An 18754-nucleotide genomic window follows, 5' to 3' on the forward strand; every position below is an offset into this window, starting at 1 on the left:
GTGTCTGACTCTGTGCGACCCCATAGACGGAAGTCCACCGGGCTCCCCCCTCCCTGGGATTCTCCAGGCAAGAACACTGGAGTGGGTGGCCATTTCCTGCTCCAATGCATGGAAGTGAAAAGTGAAAGTGGAGTTGCTCAGTCATGTCCGACTCTTTGCAACCCCTTGGACTGCAGCCTACCAAGGCTCCTCCAGCCATGGATTTTCCAGGCAAGAGTACTGGAGTGGGTTGCCACTGCCTTCTCTGAGATGCCATACCTTAGCGGTGTCATATTTAAAATAGATCTGATCACAAATATTCAAACAGGAACTCACTACAAGACTTTGTGGAGAAGGCAATGGCACCCCACTCCAGTACTCTTGCCTGGAGGGGCCCATGGACGGAGGAGCCTGGTGGGCTGCCGTCCATGGTGTCGCTAAGAGTCGGACACGACTGAGCGACTTCACTTTCCCGAATTGGAGAAGGAAATGGCAACCCACTCCTGTGTTCTTGCCTGGAGAATCCCAGGGACGGGGGAGCCTGGTGGGCTGCCTTCTATGGAGTTGCACAGAGTCGGACATGACTGAAGTGACTTAGTAGTAGTAGTACAAGACTTTGAAGCGCTAGTCTTGCCACTGATCAGCTATCCCTCTATGTGAGGTGTTTGAGGAAAGACCACACATTGAGGTGGCAGCAAGATATAAATTCTGTATTCCTAGCTGGTGGCTGTGTGCTAAGTCGCTTCAGTCGTGTCGGACTCTTTGTGACCCTGCAGACTGTAGCCCCCGCTCCTCCTCTGTCCTTGGGATTCTCCAGGCAAGAATACCAGAGTGGGTTGCCATGCCCTTTTCTAGGGAATCTTCCCAAACAGGGATCAAACTGGCATCTCTTATGTGTCCTGCAGACAGGCAGGTTCTTTACCACTAGCGCCACTTGGGAAGCTCACTCCTAGTTGGTACACAGTCCTAAGGTCACAAAATCCCCTTTGGAGATACGTAAACAAGCTTCGATAGACCCTGTAAAGAGCACCTTTTGTATAAACTAGGTTGGCGCCAGTGGACAAAAATCAAATCCAGACAAGAAGTAGAAAAGCTTCCTTTGACACTTCATTTTCAACGGCAAGCCTTACCGCAGGAAAGAGTAATATAGACGGCTGCAGATAAGAAAAATCAGGAGGTGAGAGCCTGCACCAGTGCCTATAGCAAAATGGCCTGGACCTGAATTTGCTTTTTGGGGTCACCATCGAGGACGACAGATGATGAGATGGTTGGATGGTATCATTGACTCCTTGGACATGAATTTGAGCAAGCTTCAGGAGTTGGTGATGGACAGGGAAGCCTGGCATGCTGCAGTCCATGGGGTCGCAAAAAGTCGGACACAACTGAACGACTGAACTGACTGACTGATACAGTTAATTATCAGTTTCTTAGTAGAAAGGGGCGGTGTCTAAAGTGCTGAAATTAAAAAAAAAATCATTGTAGCCATCTCTCTTGTTATGGATTACACACGTCTCTTTCTCTATGAGATATAGAAGACTTGATGAAGACGTACTTATATCTTTAGGTCCCCACAACCTAGCAGGATACTGAACCTATAGTATATGCCAGTGTTTTTTAAGTGAGTGAATAATTATTCACGTTATTGAGTAGGAAAAAAGGTACTACAGATACATTCTTGAGACTCAGATACGCTTTGTACGGAGCTGCGCTTTCTCAACGCCTCTGTTTTACTTTATGAACAGAGTAATGAGTCTGCTGCTGTTGCTTGGCATCTGACAACAGAAGCACCTTTCAGTTACCTGCATTTGCATTGCTTCGGTTGGTGAGTTTTTCTTCTTCCCCGGGCTTTCTGTTTCTGTCACCACCACCTTCTGGGTTTTTCTGAGCCACACTGTGGACTATATCTGGGATAAAGTTAGAAGTGCTTTCTTTCCCCCCTGGGGTGCGATATAGCTGTGGTGGGAGTGTGGGCACATAATCGTTTCTTTTCGTAGTAAGACTTTTATTTCACAATTTTTGCTAGTCTATTTCCCAGCCGCCCTGACTTAAAGGGAAAATGGATCACAACCAAATTAGCCCTAACTCCTAATGCGTTTTCTAGAGGTTTTCTGACGAGTCAGGATCCAGCGTAGTTAGAAAAGTAAGAGGATCGCGGGGGTTCGAGTATGTTCTTTTCTTTAGGAAGCCAAGAGCGCCGCGCGGAGCGAGTCTGCCAGGCTTGCGACTCGCTGCGCATGCTCCCAGAGCTCGCCTCGAGAAAAGCGCCTCAACCTTTAGTCCCGAGACTTCCGGGAGGAGAGAAATGGGCGGAGGCAGGGCCGGAAGCACGGGGGCGGGCGCCTAGTACTTAACCTTGTTCTTTGGAGGGCTTCAGGTCTAGGTTGGTGAAGTGATGATTCTGTGGGAAGTCTTACGTCTGGTTACACTGTTTTCAAGTTTTCCATGCGGCTCGAAGTCGCCTGGGAGAAATCTGACACCTATCAGCAGGTGGGGCGATAGCCCCTGCGCTAGCTCCTCCGTTTAAAGAAATTCTTCCCGGGCCTTCTGAGTTTGTTGACGACTTTTTGCTCCACCATTTCTTCTAGCTGCTCAGTTCTTAATCCGTTTGCAGCCGCGCACCCCTCCCCTCACGCCATTATGTATGACCGGGCTCCCCGTGTGCTTAGATTGGCTGAAGGTGGCAGCACCGAGAATCGTGTGGGTCCTGGATCTTACCAGGTTCCTTACCTGAAGCAGCAGGCAACAGGTAAGATGTAGAGAAAGGCAAGCCTTTTGTGACAGGAGCCTCACTTTCAGCCTGCCCCGCTCATGTATGCCTGAGTTTAAACACTATAGTACAACTCCATAGGTAAAACAGAACATGAAGTACGCAGGGAAAATTCTCTCCCTATTTTTACAGATGGTAAACTAATTTTTCCCATTTCACTAGACCAGTAAGCGTATTACCTTTTTGATTTTACAATGGTTTCCTACATCTTAGTTTAAATGCTGCAGATTTGATCTGGGATTTTGATTTTCCTGTCCCAGTTGACTATCAATTCAGTTCAGTTCAGTCGTGCCCGCCTCTGCGACCCCGTGGACTGCAGCATGCCAGGCCTCTTTGTCTATCCACAACTCCCGAAATTTACTCCAACTCATGTCCATTGAGTCGGTGATGACGTCCAACTATCTCGTCCTCTGTTGCCCCTTCTCCTCCTGCCTTCAATCTTTTCCAGCATCAGGATCTATTTAAATGAGTCAGTTCTTTGCATCAGGTGGCCAAAGTATTGGAGTATCAGCTTCAGCATCAGTCCTTCCAATGAATATTCAGGACTGATTTCCTTTAGGATGGACTGGTTGGATGTCCTTTCAGTCCAAGGGACTCTTAAGAGTCCTCTCCAACACCATAGTTCAAAAGCATCAATTCCTCTACACTCAGCTTTCTTTATAGTCCAACTCTCACATCCCTACATGACTACTGGAAAAACCATAGCCTTGACTAGATGGACCTTTGTTGGCAAAGTAATGTCTCTGGTTTTTAATATGCTGTCTAGGTTGGTCATAACTTTTCTTCCAAGGAGCAAACATTTTTAAATTTCATGGCTGCAGTCACCATCTGCAATGATTTTGGAGCCCCCCAGATAGTCTGTCACTGTTTCCACTGTTTCCCCATCTATTTGCCATGAAGTGATAGGACCCTATGCCATGATCTTCATTTTCTGAATGTTGAGCTTTAAGCCAACTTTTCCTTTCTCCTCTTTCACTTTCTTCTTTTTTTTGCAGGAAAAATAATGATTTTATTTATTTTTAATTTATTTTATTTTATTTTTTACTTTACAATATTGTATTGGTTTTGCCATACATCAACATGAATCCACCATGGGTGTGCATGTGTTCCCAATCCTGAACCCCATCTCCCACCTCCCTCCCCATACCATTGCTCTGGGTCATCCCAGTGCACCAGCCCCAAGCATCCTGTATCCTGCATTGAACCTAGACTGACGATTCATTTCTTATATGATATTATACATGTTTCAATGCCATTTTCCCAAATCATCCCACCCTCTCCCTCTCCCACAGAGTCCAAAAGACTGTTCTATACATCCATGTCTCTTTTGCTGTCTCACATACAGGGTTATCATTACCATCTTTCTAAATTTCATATATATGCATTAGTATACTGTATTGGTGTTTTTCTTTCTGGCTTACGTCACTCTGTATAATCGGCTCCAGTTTCATCCACCTCATTAGAGCTGATTCAAATGTATTCTTTTTAATGGCTGAGTAATACTCCATTGTGTATATGTACCACATCTTTCTTATCCTCCTCTTTCACTTTCATCAAGAGGCTCTTTAGTTCCTCTTCACTTTCTGCCATAGGGTGGTGTCATCTGCATATCTGAGGTTATTGATATTTCTCCTGGCAATCTTGATTCCAGCTTGTGCTTCATCCAGCCCAGTGTTATTCATGATGTACTCTGTGTATAAGTTAAATAAGTAGGGTGACAATATATAGCCTTGATGTACTCCTTTTCCTATTTGGAACCAGTCTATTGTTCCATGTCCAGTTCTTACTGTTGCTTCCTGGCCTGCGTACAGATTTTTCAAGAGGCAGGTCAGGTGGTCTGGTATTCCCATCTCTTTCAGAATTTTCCAGTTTGTTGTGGTCCACACAATCAAAGGCTTTGGCATAGTCAATAAAGCAGAAGTAGATATTTTTCTGGAACTCTCTTGCTTTTGCGGTGATCCAACGGATATTGGCAGTTTGATCTCTGGTTCCTCTGCCTTTTCTAAAACCAGCTTGAACATCTGGAAGTTCACAATTCATGTCCTATTGAAGCCTGGCTTGGAGAATTTTGAGCATTACGTTGCTAGCGTGTGAGTTCAGTGCAATTGTGCAGTAGTTTGAGCATTCTTTGGCATTGCCTTTCTTTGGGATTGAATTGAAAACTGACCTTTTCCAGTCCTGTGGCCACTGCTGAGTTTTCCAAATTTGCTGGCATATTGAGTGCAGCACTTTCACAGCATCATCTTTCAGGATTTGAAATAGCTCAACTGGAATTCCATCACCTCCACTAGCTTTGTTTGTAGTGATCTTCCTAAGGCCCACTTGACTTTGCATTCCAGATTGTCTGGCTCTAGGTGAGTGATCACACCATTGTGATTATCTTGGTCATGAAGATCTTTTTTGTATAGTTCTTCTGTGTATTCTTGCCACCTCTTCTTAATATCTTCTGCTTCTGTTAGGTCCATACCATTTCTGTCCTTTATTGTGTGCAGTAGCTCAGACGGTAAAGTGTCTGCCTACAATTTGGGAGACCTGGCTGGGTTCAACCCTGGGTTGGGAAGATCCCCTGGAGATGGAAATAGCAACCCACTCCAGTATTCATGCCTGGAAAATCTCATGGACCAAGGAGCCTGGTGGGCTACAGTCTATGGGATTGCAAAGAGTCGGACACAACAGAGTGACGTCACTTTTGCATGAAATGTTCTGTTTACTATATGAATCTCCAAATCACCTGTGTGCTTCTTACCACCTTCTGTCTCTTCTTTGTAATCCTGCCTGCCTCACACACCTTTCCTAGAAACATTTACTAAGATAAAACTTTTATATTTGTTTTGGAATATCTTTTTTTCAGGTTGATGCCTTCTATCTGACCATCACCATCTACTTGAACTTACTTAATGAGAGCTCCTTTATCCCACATTCTGTAAGAAACTTTTCTTGTTGAGAGGTGAAATGGGAATGGATAATTTAAGTAATTATTTGCTCTCATTTGTTTGCAGTTAGTGGATGGGGTAACTTTTAATAAGTAACATAATTTGCTTTCTGCTTTTTCTAATCTGATTTTTTGTGGGGCTTGATGCCATCCAAATTAAACTTTTTTCCTTTTTAGCCTACATTTCCCCTATTCCCACACAATTCCTGTATTTTTCAATCAGTGCCAGGATCCATTATTCCATTGACATGATTGATGAGATTAGGATGGTAGGTTGATTTAGGTTTCTTTGGAGTACTAATTTGTCTTTTGTCATTGTTTTAATCTTGAATTTTACCACCTTTCACCTTCTGATATTGATATCAGTGTTTTTGGAGCTTATTACATGTCTTTATTTAATGCAGCTGAGTTACAAGCATTACCTTCCTACCAATTTATTAGCCACCAATGACCACCGAAAATGCTTACACTTTTCTATCTTTATTTTATTTTGACACAACTTACCACTCTTTTTTTTAAGAGATGCTTCTTTCCCTGGTGTCTGTTAACATCTTTTTTGCTGGTTCTTTTCCTAACTGTTGTAACAGTGCCTGATACATGGTTGGGAGACAATAAGCATTTGTTAAATGCTGAATCAAAGTATCATTTCCCCCTCTCTAACCAATACTCCATAGTGTTCTTTAAAGATTTTTATTTTAAGGTATTTCTAAATACCTTTTACATGTTTATATACTGTACTTTCCATCATTTGCTTGTTACTTTTCTCATGTTTACTTTCTCATTCAAATCCACAGCTTCAACTGCTATCTGTATTCTGATGACTCCCGTGATACAGCTGTTTCATATCTCTGAGATGAGCTTTCTTTTGATAAGGTCTTTTACTTTTTTTAGGCATCTATACCTAAAGTGTCTGAACTTACCAGTTTCCCCAGAATTACTGGGCCCTTTGAAAAAAAATTCCCTATCAGTCAGTTAGAAACTTTAAGCTTTGAAATTACTGTAGACTCCTTTTTTCCTCCTCTAATCACTCTCATTGATCTTAGGACCTATTGATTCTTTCTTCTCTTTATCTCTCAACCTAGTTCCCTTTCTTCATTTAACCACCCTTGACTTAGTTTGGGATTTGTTATTTTTATTCTGAAACAAGGGCTTCCCTGGTGACTCTGATGGTAAAGAATCTGCCTGCAATGCACGAGACCTGAGTTTGTTCCCTGGGTTGGGAAAATCCCCTGGGGAAGAGAATGGCAACCCACTCCAGTATTCTTGTCTGGAGAATTCCATGGACAGAGGAGCCTAGTGGGCTACAGTCCATGAGGTTGGCAAAAAGTTGGACACAGCTGAGCGACTAACACTTTTGTCAATAAAATATTTCTCGTTTCCCTCTATTTCAGTCTCTACCAATGTTTGTTTTATGTCTAATGTGATCTATACCTCCACCAACACTTAACCAACACATTAGCAATTCCAGCCTTGCATTATCTGTAAATTCATGCTCACTCACCTCCGTTCCTTTGTACCTGCTGCTACCTTTGCTGGGTATGTTCTCTCATCTTTCCTTACTTGGCTAATTACTACTTATGTCTTGAGCCCCAGGTGAAGTTTTTCTCTGACTCCAGTCTGTCCCAGGTCTTTCTTCTTTGACTCCTTAATAACTCAAAGGACTTTGGTACTTTATTGTAATTATATGTTTACTTACCTGGCTGCCCCACTAAAATGTGAGATTTTTGAGGGCAGTAACCAAGATCTCCACTGTATTAGTCTCAGTTTTTAGCTCAATAGTCTTAACACCTAAGTGCTTAGTTAAAAAAATAGCAAAACAGTAATTCTAGAAGTAAAGTTCAAAAAATCTGATGAGTTACACGTGTCACATTATAAGAGTTTTTAATTCTTCTCTGTGTGAACTCTGATTGGAGATAAGTAACTAGGGCTTGCAAGGTCCTTTTACTGCTTTATAGAATTGTGCCTTGTTGACCTATGAAGGAAGCTAGGAATTTCCATTCTTGGGAACTTTGAGCAAGTATATCATATGGAATCCTGTTTTAGCAGTACTCAGCAGACATGCTAACAATAATAATCAATAGAGGGCATAGGCATCTCTTCAGTCATTTTTCTACCAGATTCCCTGGCAAGGTAATTGAAAGTAGCTGTTACCTCTTTCCTAGGTACATTCTGCCTTTCACTTCTTTGAGATCAGTAATACTGGGCTATAGAGTAGTACACACAGTTATTTAAGGGTCAGGTAAATTTTGTAGAGTATGATGTAGGAAATGTTGGGAACTTTATGTAGTTTACTTGTTACCTTGAATTACACACAGAGAAAAAACTTAGAGTCTTAACACTTCAGAAGAACAGTGCAGATATTCTTTATTTCCAACCTTTCTCTCCTCATTAGCATTCTTTGCTTACTATATTCTGCTTGGTCTGTCCTCTAGTGTATTGTCTTCATATTTTCCTCAGGAAATTCTTTCCACATCAATCTGCAAACTTCATTGCCTCGACTTTTGTCCAGCTGATCAGGGAGACTCTTTTCTACCCAGGATTTGCAGCCTGAAAGGAATAGGACTGATTTCATGATTCAGATTTCATGAGTGGGAGAGATAATGGATATTCCAGATCCAGATTAGTGAGAGCTGCTCCTGATTTTCTTGCGAATTATCTGAGAAGCAAGAAAAGCTCTCATTAAGGCAAATCTTTGCCATAAATGACCAGCCTAGTAAAATATGATAAAAACAGAGTCCCTTTGATAATGGACAGCTCCTGGCATTATTATGCTAAGGAATATTTCATTGTTTTCTGGGCTTGATTTACATAATAAATGGTACCCCATGTTAAAATGTGTTAGTTATCTGTATTGGTTCTCTATTAGTTATCTAAACTGGATAATGCTGGGTGTTAATATATTTTTTGCCAAATTTCTTTTTTTATAAAGAAGGTATTAGTTTAATCTGCCGTAGAAGCATGAGCTGTCCATGGACTTACACTCCTGCCTATGTGCTGGTCTTACACCCCTGCCTATGTGCTTGTGCCAACAATAGTGACTTTATCATATTAGCCATTCAGACAGAATTCAGGAGACCATTTGAGGGAATGCAATTTATCTGTATTTAAGTTTATATTAAAAAATGTGATTGCTGTAAATGTTGATATCCCTGAAGATGAGTATGTTTCAAAGTTCTAGTTATTGCTTTTATGTGAAGAATGCCCTGCTTGCTTTGTATCTGTAACTGTGGCTATAGAACTTGTACTTTATCCCCCAGCTGCTCACCTTCTTTCTCAGAAAATAGACTGACTTTTATTGCTTCATGCCAGTCTGCTATTGGTGCCTCAAACTTAATATATCTCAAATTGAACTTATTCTTCTCAAATCTTATCCTCCTACAGTCTTCATTTCTTCTTTCTTCCTGACAGTTTGATTTATCATTTATTGTTGGAACTTCACGTCAATATATTACATGTCTCAAATCAAACTTTTTATCTTTCATTTCACCAACTCTAATGTGACAGAACCCTTTACTCCTATATTTTATACCTTAATTATTGGCAGCACTGTTTGTAATGTAAGTATTTGTTTATTTGTCTGGCTTTCCCTCTAGTTGAGGCCAGGGTTTTAGCTTATTCGTTATTGCACTCTCATTGCCTCTCTCTGACACATAATAAAGCATTTAGTATTGCTGAATGAATGGCTAAAGGAGTAGTTCAGAATATCTACATTTATTGTTTAGTGTGCAGGGCGGTATGATAGAGAGACAAACCATCCTGGTTTGTCTGGGAATGTCCTGATTTTAGCACTACCAGTCCTGTGTCCTGGGCAAACTGAGACAGTTTGTCACCATAACTGTAAACCAGGCATATAATTATGAATAAAGCAGAAAATCCCCTTCTATTATGGAGCTTATTAGTAAAAACATTTTAATTTTCTTGTGGTTTTCCTTGAGCTCAGTATTTTATGTAAACTTTTAACCTATTGATGAAAGATTTTATATGATTAATTTTGGGAAACTTCAGTGAAGATTTTATGAGCACTATGTCTTTTGAACACATAGGCTATTGGAGGTTCCCCCGTTTTATATGAATTTCAGTATTTTGCAATTCATTTTATATTTCTTTAGATAGATTCATTTAGAACCTCTGCCATGTTTGGATGACAGCTGCCTCAGAACTAGCCCTGAGCTTAGCTTTCTTCATTTTCATATCTGTCTCACATTATCCCAGTGTCTGTATACACCTAAATTAAAAAAAAAAAACCCTTTAATTGTGAGATGAAATACTTATACAGAAAACCACATAAAATATAAACATGCAACTTAAAAAATGAATAGTCAAAGAAATATGGCATTGCAAAATTTTCCTTTTCATTCATAACTCTTATCTTCTCCCCTACTGGTAACTGCTATTCTAATTTTTTTTTTAATTTTTATTTTTACTTTATTTTGCTTTACAGTACTGTATTGGTTTTGCCATACATTGACAGGAATCAGCCACAGGTGTACATGAGTTCCCGATCCTGAACCCCCCTCCCACCTTGCACTCCATATCATCTCTCTGGATCATCCCTGTGCACCAGCCCCAACCATCCTGTATCCTGTATTGAACATAGACTGGCAATTCGTTTTTTATATGATAGTATACATGTTTCAATGCCATTCTCCCAAATCATCCCACCCTCTCCCTCTCCCACAGAGTCCAAAAGTCCGTTCTATACATCTGTGTCTCTTTTGCTGTCTCGCATACAGGGTCATCATTGCCATCTTTCTAAATTCCATATATATGTGTTAGTATACTGTATTGGTGTTTTTCTTTCTGGCTTACTTCACTCTGTATAATCGGCTCCAGTTTCACCCACCTCATTAGAACGGATTCAAATGTATTCTTTTTAATGGCTGAGTAATACTCCATTGTGTATATGTACCACAGCTTTCTTATCCGTTCATCTGCTTATGGATGTCTAGGTTGCTTCCATGTCCTGGCTATTATAAACAGTGCTGCGATGAACATTGGGGTACACGTGTCTCTTTCAATTCTGGTTTCCTCGGTGTGTATGCCCAGCAGTGGGATTGCTGGGTCATAAGGCAGTTCTATTTGCAATTTTTTAAGGAATCTCCACACTGTTCTCCATAGTGGCTGTACTAGTTTGCATTCCCACCAACGGTGTAAGAGGGTTCCCTTTTCTCCACACCCTCTCCAGCATTTATTGCTTGTAGACTTTTGGATTGCTGCCATTCTGACTGGTGTGAAATGGTACCTCATTGTGGTTTTGATTTGCATTTCTCTGATAATGAGTGATGTTGAGTATTTTTTCATGTGTTTGTTAGCCATCCGTATGTTTTCTTTGGAGAAATGTCTAGTTCTTTGGCCCATTTTTTGATTGGGTCGTTATTTTTCTGGAATTGAGCTGCAGGAGTTGCTTGTATATTTTTGAGATTAGTTGTTTGTCAGTTGCTTCATTTGCTATTATTTTCTCCCATTCAGAAGGCTGTCTTTTCACCTTGCTTATAGTTTCATTTGTTGTGCAGAAGCTTTTAATTTTAATTAGATCCCATTTGTTTATTTTTGCTTTTATTTCCAATATTCTGGGAGGTGGATCCTAGAGGATCCTGCTGTGATTTATGTCGGAGAGTGTTTTGCCTATGTTCTCCTCTAGGAGTTTTATAGTTTCTGGTCTTACATTTAGATCTTTAATTGATTTTGAGTTTATTTTTGTATATGGTGTTAGAAAATGATCTAGTTTCATTCTTTTACAAGTGGTTGACCAGTTTTCCCAGCACCACTTGTTAAAGAGATTGTCTTTTCTCCATTGTATATTCTTGCCTCCTTTGTCGAAGATAAGGTGTCCATAGGTGTGTGGATTTATCTCTGGGCTTTCTATTTTGTTCCATTGATCTATATTTCTGTCTTTGTGCTAGTACCGTACTGTCTTGATGACTGTGGCTTTGTAGTAGAGCCTGAAGTCAGGCAAGTTGATTCCTCCAGTTCCATTCTTCTTTCTCAAGATTGCTTTGGCTATTCGAGGTTTTTTTGTATTTCCATACAAATTGTGAAATTATTTGTTCTAGCTCTGTGAAAAATACCGCTGGTAGCTTGATAGGGATTGCATTGAATCTGTAGATTGCTTTGGGTAGTATCCTCATTTTCCTCATATTGATTCTTCTAATCCATGAACATGGTATATTTCTCCATCTATTAGTGTCCTCTTTGATTTCTTTCACCAGTGTTTTATAATTTTCTATATATAGGTCTTTGGTTTCTTTAGGTAGATATATTCCTAAGTATTTTATTCTTTTTGTTGCAATGGTGAATGGAATTGTTTCCTTAATTTCTTTTTCTACTTTCTTATTATTAGTGTATAGGAATACAAGGGATTTTTGTGTGTTGATTTTATATCCTGCAACTTTATTATATTCATTGATTGGCTCTAGAAATTTTCTGGTGGAGTCTTTAGGGTTTTCTATGTAGGGGATCATGTCATCTGCAAACAGTGAAAGTTTTACTTCTTCTTTTCCAATTTGGATTCATTTTATTTCTTTTTCTGCTCTGATTGCTGTGGCCAAAACTTCCAGAACTATGTTGAATAGTAGCGGTGAAAGTGGGCACCCTTGTCTTGTTCCTGACTATAGGGGAAATGCTTTCAGTTTTCCACCATTGAGGATAATGCTTGCTGTGGGTTTGTCATACACAGCTTTTATTATGTTGAGGTATGTTCCTTCTATTCCTGCTTTCTGGAGAGTTTTTATCATAAATGGATGTTGAATTTTGTCAAAGGCCTTCTCTGCATCTATTGAGATAATCATATGGCTTTTATTTTTCAATTTGTTAATGTGGTGAATTGCATTGATTGATTTGCGGATATTGAAGAATCCTTGCATCCCTGGGATAAAGCCCACTTGGTCATGGTGTATGACCTTTTTAATGTGTTGTTGGATTATGATTGCTAGAATTTTGTTAAGGATTTTTGCATCTATGTTTATCAGTGATATTGGCCTGTAGTTTTCTTCACTATTCTAATTTTTATGGCAATTACTTCCTTGCCTTTCTTAATGGATCATTGAATCATATTGATGAAATGATCCCTGTAACATAATGAAATGTCTCTTATTCCTTGTATTTGTTGTTCTAAATCTGCCTTGTTGGATTTTAATTTAGTCACACCAGGTTTTTTCGATGCATTGATGTATGATACATCTTTTCTCATCCTTTCATCTCTGTGTCTTTATGTTTTAAGAGGGTTTCCTATAGACTCCCTAAAGTTAGATGTTGCTTTTTTATCAAGTCTGACAATTTCTTTTAATTGGGGTGTTTAGACATTTTCCATTTAATTTTGTTACCAATATTGTTGTGTTTAAATTTACTCTCTTAGACTTTGCTAGCTATTTTTCTCATCTGTTCTTTGTTTCCCTTTGCTTCTTTCCCTGTTATAGTTGAATGATTTGAGTTTTAAAAAAGATGGTTTTGTTTTTATCTCTACTATTGGTTTACTAGCTGTAGCTTTCTTTTATTTTTTAGTGGTTCCTCTAGAGTTTACAATATACCTCTCTAACTTAACACCATCTTCAAATAATATTGTACCACTTCATGTATAGTATATGAGCCGTACCTCTTCTGTTTTCCTCATCTCATTCTCTGGGCTATTGTGGCTAAATAATTTCTATTTACAGATACTGTAATGCCACAATAAATCAAAATTATTTTTGCTTAAAACAATTATTATTATTTTTTTAATATTTATTTTTATTTATTTGGCTGCATAGAGTCTTAGTTGTGGCATGTGGAAACTAGTTCCCTGACCAGGGATCAAACCCAGTCCCCCTGTATCTTGAGCACAGAGTTTTAGCCACTGGACCACCAGGGAATTCCCACAATTATTTTTTAAAGTGATTAGGAACTGAGAAAAAAATGTCTTGTTAACCCACATAAAAGTAGTTATAAATCTCATAATAAGTTAAAAAGTAGTTATTAATCTCAAGTATACTTTTCCTATCAGAAGTTTTCTTTGGGTCTTTTTTATATCCTCATGTTCATCTTTCTTCTATCTTATTGAACATATGAAAAATATTTATAATAGATACTATAATGTTTCTTGTGCTAATTCCATTTTCTCATTTCAAGATCTATTTCTTTCCATTGACTTTTCTCCAGATTATAGGACATATTTCTCTGCCTCTTGGAAGAACACTCTCTGGTTGTTTGCACTATTCCCTTGATATAATCTGTAGCTTGGTTTGTGTGTGCCTGTATGTGCATTTCATTTGAAATCTGTATTTTTTTCTTTGGTTGCTTACCCCATTTTGGAACATTTCAACTTCTGTACTGGATGTCTCTGCTCTATCATACAACCCTTGTCTTTTCAAAATGGACCTCGGCTTCCTTTTAAGGATTTCTGTTCTTGTGGACCTTGTGTGGTTTTCTTTGTTTTTGTTTTGAACAGCAAATTCAAACCATCAGTCACTAAATTAACACCCAGAGTTTTTATGTCATTCATGAATTTTTTTTGAATCACCTCAGTATTGTTGAGAACTTCCCCTCCTTTTGGAGAAGGCAATGGCACCCCACTCCAGTACTCTTGCCTGGAAAATCCCATGAGCAGAGGAGCCTGTTAGGCTGCAGTCCAATGGGGTCGTGAATAGTCGGACACGACTAAGCGATTTCGCTTTCACTTTTCACTTTCATGCATTGGAGAAGGAAATGGCAACCCACTCTAGTGCTGTTGCCTGGAAAATCCCATGGGCGGAGGAGCCTGGTAGGCTGCAGTCCATGGGGTCGCGAAGAGTCGGACACGACTGAGCGACTTCACTTTCTTTCACTTTCCCCTCCTTTTGACCCTCTGGGCACTTTAGCACTTCATATATTTTTGCTTGTTTAAAATTATTTTAGCACTTAATGCTTCACTAGTTTGTTTCTTTTTAAGGGTAAGGTATGTATTTTACTCACCTCTTTTGTGCTTCAGACCTTACACAAATAAATCTTGATTTCAGTTGCATTTTAATGCAAGAGGGCCTCAAAAAAACATTATTTCTGGTTTTAAAAATGTATTTTATTAGTCCAGATTAGCAAGCTTTTAAACTGTACAAATTATTGCCATAAATCCTCATAGTGTACATTTCCTTAGGTGTACAAGATTTTCACAAGTTTCGAGTCCTCACTTTTATCCTTTTATTACCTGTGGAATATAGTTGCTCTGTTTTCTTTCATTTTTTCTTGAATATCAATGTTACTTAAACTGTGCTCATTTTCTTGATATATTTCTTAAAAAGTTTTTATCAGCCTTTCAGCAGACTAAATCTGTGTAATAAGTTCATTTATTGAGTATGTCAATAATGTCAGTAATCTTATGCTTATATCTTGTATCCAAGAAATACTGAGTGCCAAACATGTACCCAAGCAAGGAAGTGAAGCTGAAAATGTTAGTCACTCAGTCATGTCCAACTCTCTGAAACATTATATTAATTACTTGCTGTAAGCTCACTTTAAATTATTTCTGTCTAGGCGCTCTCTACAAATTCATATATGCTATTTGGTATAATTGAAGTGAAAGTGTTAGTTGCTCCATCATGTCCAACTCTTTATGACCCCATGGAGTGTAGCCTGCCAGGCTTCTCTGTCCATGGCATTTTCCAGGCAAGAATACTGGAGTAGGTTGCCATTTCCTTCTCCAGAGTATCTTCTCAACTCAGGGATCTAACTCAGGTCTCTCACATTGTAGGCAGACTCTTAACTGTTGAACCACCAGGGAAGCTGTATAATTAATAGGTTTCTCCAACATATAAAACTGTGATCTTCTGAGGATGAAAATATTTTATCAGTTAAATAGAACTTCCATTTTCATCCCAACCAAATATACTTAGAAGAGAAAAAGCTTTTGTTTTCTTTAGGTATTTTTTGTTTTGTTTAGTAAGTTCAATTCTATAGGTCCTTAATTTAATATATATTAACATTAATTCCACTCTTATATAGAATTTTTAAAATGCAACAACTTCTGTGGCTAAACATTAGTTCTGATAATATATAGTCTCAGCAATTGATGTACCAAATGATTTTATATATTTTGAGTGCTTTTTCTCTGAAATCATTAGAATCCTGTCTTATCTGCCAGTGATATGATTTTACTTATAGGTGGCTATGCACCATTCCTGTCTTTGACTGCCAGGGAAAGTGCTTTTACTGTCATCTCTAACACTGAGAAAGATGTTCCAGGTCCAGGACACTATAATGTTTCAGAAAAGCAGGTAAATTTACAGCAGTCATTATAATTGTCTGAGTTAATAAAAATCATGCTTTCTTCCTCTAATAGACTAATGTGTCACTTGCCATATTATATTTTCCCTTCATATCATTTTCTTTCACCTTTCAATCTATATTTTGCAATAGAATAAGAGAAAAAGAAGTGTGTCCAATGGTAATTGTCTGGTGGGTGTTTGTCATTAGTCTATATAACCTATAGGACAAAAGCATTCTCCTTGAGATTCCTGACTGGGAGAATAGGGCTACTGAATTTATTAAGGCCCATGAAAGTTGTACAGATGGTCAAGATATGTAGAATAAGAATGACAGCAGGGCGCAGGAATTGGTTTGTGGGCTGTACTCTAAAGCTGTAGCTATGGCCATTGTCTCCTATTTCTATACCGTCTCGAGTCTGTGACCAGAAAATCTTCAATGGTTCATTTATGGTCAGAAATAATGTTTTAATTCCAGTATTTTCATAATCATTGACATCAAGTTTTACCATTTTCACATACATTTTACACTCAGTCAGAAACAGTGTTTTAATTCCAGTATTTTCATAATCATTAACATCAAGTTTTACCCTTTTCACATACATTTTGCAGTCATGGTAAGTCCTATCTGACCCAAGCAGACCTATATCTCCCCTGTTGGAGGCCCAGATCTAATCGCTGATGTGTTAATTTTTGTATTAGACTCCTGAAGTATTAATAGCAATTTTTTTTTTTTACCAGTTATGGGGTTTTGATTGCAAGCAATCAAATGGATTTTTAGGACAAATATTAGGTTTCTAATAAGTTTATAGGTAAGGTACTTGGTTGGCTCATAGACTTCAAGGAAGAATTGTTCAAACAGGTCTTAAAGAAGGATAAAATGAAAGTGAAAGCTGTTCAGTTGTGTCTGACTCTTTGCGACCCCATGGACTGTAACCTGCCAGGCTCCTCTGTCCATGGAATTCTCCAGGCTAGAATACTGGAGTGGGAGCCGTTCCCTTCTCCAGGGGATCTTCCCCACCCAGGGATCAAACCCAGGCCTCCCACATTGCAGGCGGGTTCTTTACCAGCTGAGCCACCAGGGAAACAGTAAAGAAGGATAGGACTAAGACAATTCCAGGTATTTCAGTAGTAAGAACTTCTGCATTATTCAATGGCAAACTTCCATTAGATAATGTAATTCCATAACTTCCTTACACTTTTTTTTTTTTTCAAATATCTAACAGCACTAAAGATTAAAATTCTCAGTAGGGAAAATCTGGCCTGGTTTTATTATGGACCCACACCTGTGCTTCTTGGGTCAAGGGTTCCTGTGTTTGGAAGTTCCTTTTAAAACACAAAATACAGTAGGTTTGATTCTCCCAAGAGTGGTAAATATGCTATTTTGAGCAAATAGTAGAAGGGATGCTGGACAGATAAAAGCAATAGATTTCCATTACGTTTCATGCTTTGATTGCCTAGTTCTCCTCTCTCTCATGCACACGACAAATACACACTTCTTTCTATATATGTAATTTTAAGTGAAGTGAAGTGAAGTCGCTCAGTCGTGCCTGACTCTTTGCAACCCCATGGACAGTAGCCTGCACCAAGCTCCTCCATCCATGGGATTTTCTAGGCAAGAGTACTGGAGTGGCTTGCTGTTAACTAGTGTTTTGCTACTACCTTTAACGATGGTATTACAGTGTCACTGCTAAATGAATCCTGGATCTTTAGATTAAGACTGCTTCTTGTTCTTGACATTCCTGTTTCATTATTCTGCAGTTTATAGATTTGATGGTAAATATAACATGAGCTTTTATACAGAAGTGGTTAGGAGTGTGGGCTCTGGAGCTAGACTACCTAGACTCAAAATCTGTCTCTGCTTACTAGCTGCGAGACTTAATCTTAGCCACTTAGTCTTGTCAGGTCTTTGTTTCTTCATCTATTAAGTAGCGGCATTAATTTGCTAGGCTTTTTTTTTCTAAGGATTAAATATATTAATAAGCATTTAGAATAGTACCTTAAAGTACTGAAGGTTGGCCTTCAGTAAATTTTAACCATTATTAGTGTTGCCATTTTACAATAGAAAGGGGAAAGAAATAGAGGGAAAATTAAAAAAAAAAGTGACGTATGAAGCAAGGAAATATAGGTAAGGACCTGTTCCGTTTCTGTAACTGAACAAAAGGCTATAGCTTAAGATTTTTCTGTTACTCACTCCATGTTACTTTAACAGGAACTTTATCTGGTGGCATTCTAAGCCTTAGTGAGATGAATAGACTCTTCAGATCTAAGGTGTCTGAGTTCTTGGTTCTTAGGCTTGCTTTTTGTCCTTTAAATAAACTTGCTCTTAGCATCTTCATTGACAGTTAGAAGGCTCTGCAGGGTGTCCCATCTTCCATCCTACCACGCTCCTGGTACTCATTAGTCCTGTTTTTCTGTCCTAGTGAGGACAGAAAATTAATTTCCCCAATCAATACACAAACCTCCTTATTTTGTTTTCTGCTTGGTAGGAAAGAACGTTGAACGATCACTTGGTGGTTTCAACTTCCAGTTCAAGGGAACATATCTTGCTTTTCCACGAACTCCTTTAAATTTTCCAGAAAACTAGAGCCTAGAGCACAAAAAGCAAAACATTAAATAGTGGGACATTAGATGTAGTCATTAGAAGTGTCACTCCTGCCTCCACTCCCTGGCTTACAGACCAGACCAGCATGGGTCTGTGGGCTTGCTAGTTCTGACAGTATTTCCCTCATTAAGCCTGATATGTAATTCTAGTATTCAAAGAGGGAAATACAGTAAAAATACATAATATATAGGTTTCAAACTTGTCAAATGTGATAGTTATCAGGATGTTGGAATGTTACTTTAATACTGATTTTAGTCAATTCT

General features: G+C 38.9%; 1 protein-coding gene across 1 annotated transcript in view; it reads left to right on the forward strand.

The window, feature by feature from the left end:
* The first annotated feature begins 2616 nt into the window (after positions 1-2616).
* STPG2 (sperm tail PG-rich repeat containing 2) overlaps positions 2617-18754 on the forward strand; it is a 339045-nt gene continuing 322907 nt past the window's right edge. The window contains exons 1-2 of the mRNA XM_068974937.1: positions 2617-2725; positions 15786-15898. Coding sequence (XP_068831038.1) covers positions 2617-2725; positions 15786-15898 — 222 coding nt within the window. The remainder of the gene's footprint in view (positions 2726-15785; positions 15899-18754) is intronic.

Source organism: Capricornis sumatraensis, chromosome 7 (assembly GCF_032405125.1).
Source record: "Capricornis sumatraensis isolate serow.1 chromosome 7, serow.2, whole genome shotgun sequence".
Lineage (NCBI taxonomy): Eukaryota > Metazoa > Chordata > Mammalia > Artiodactyla > Bovidae > Capricornis > Capricornis sumatraensis.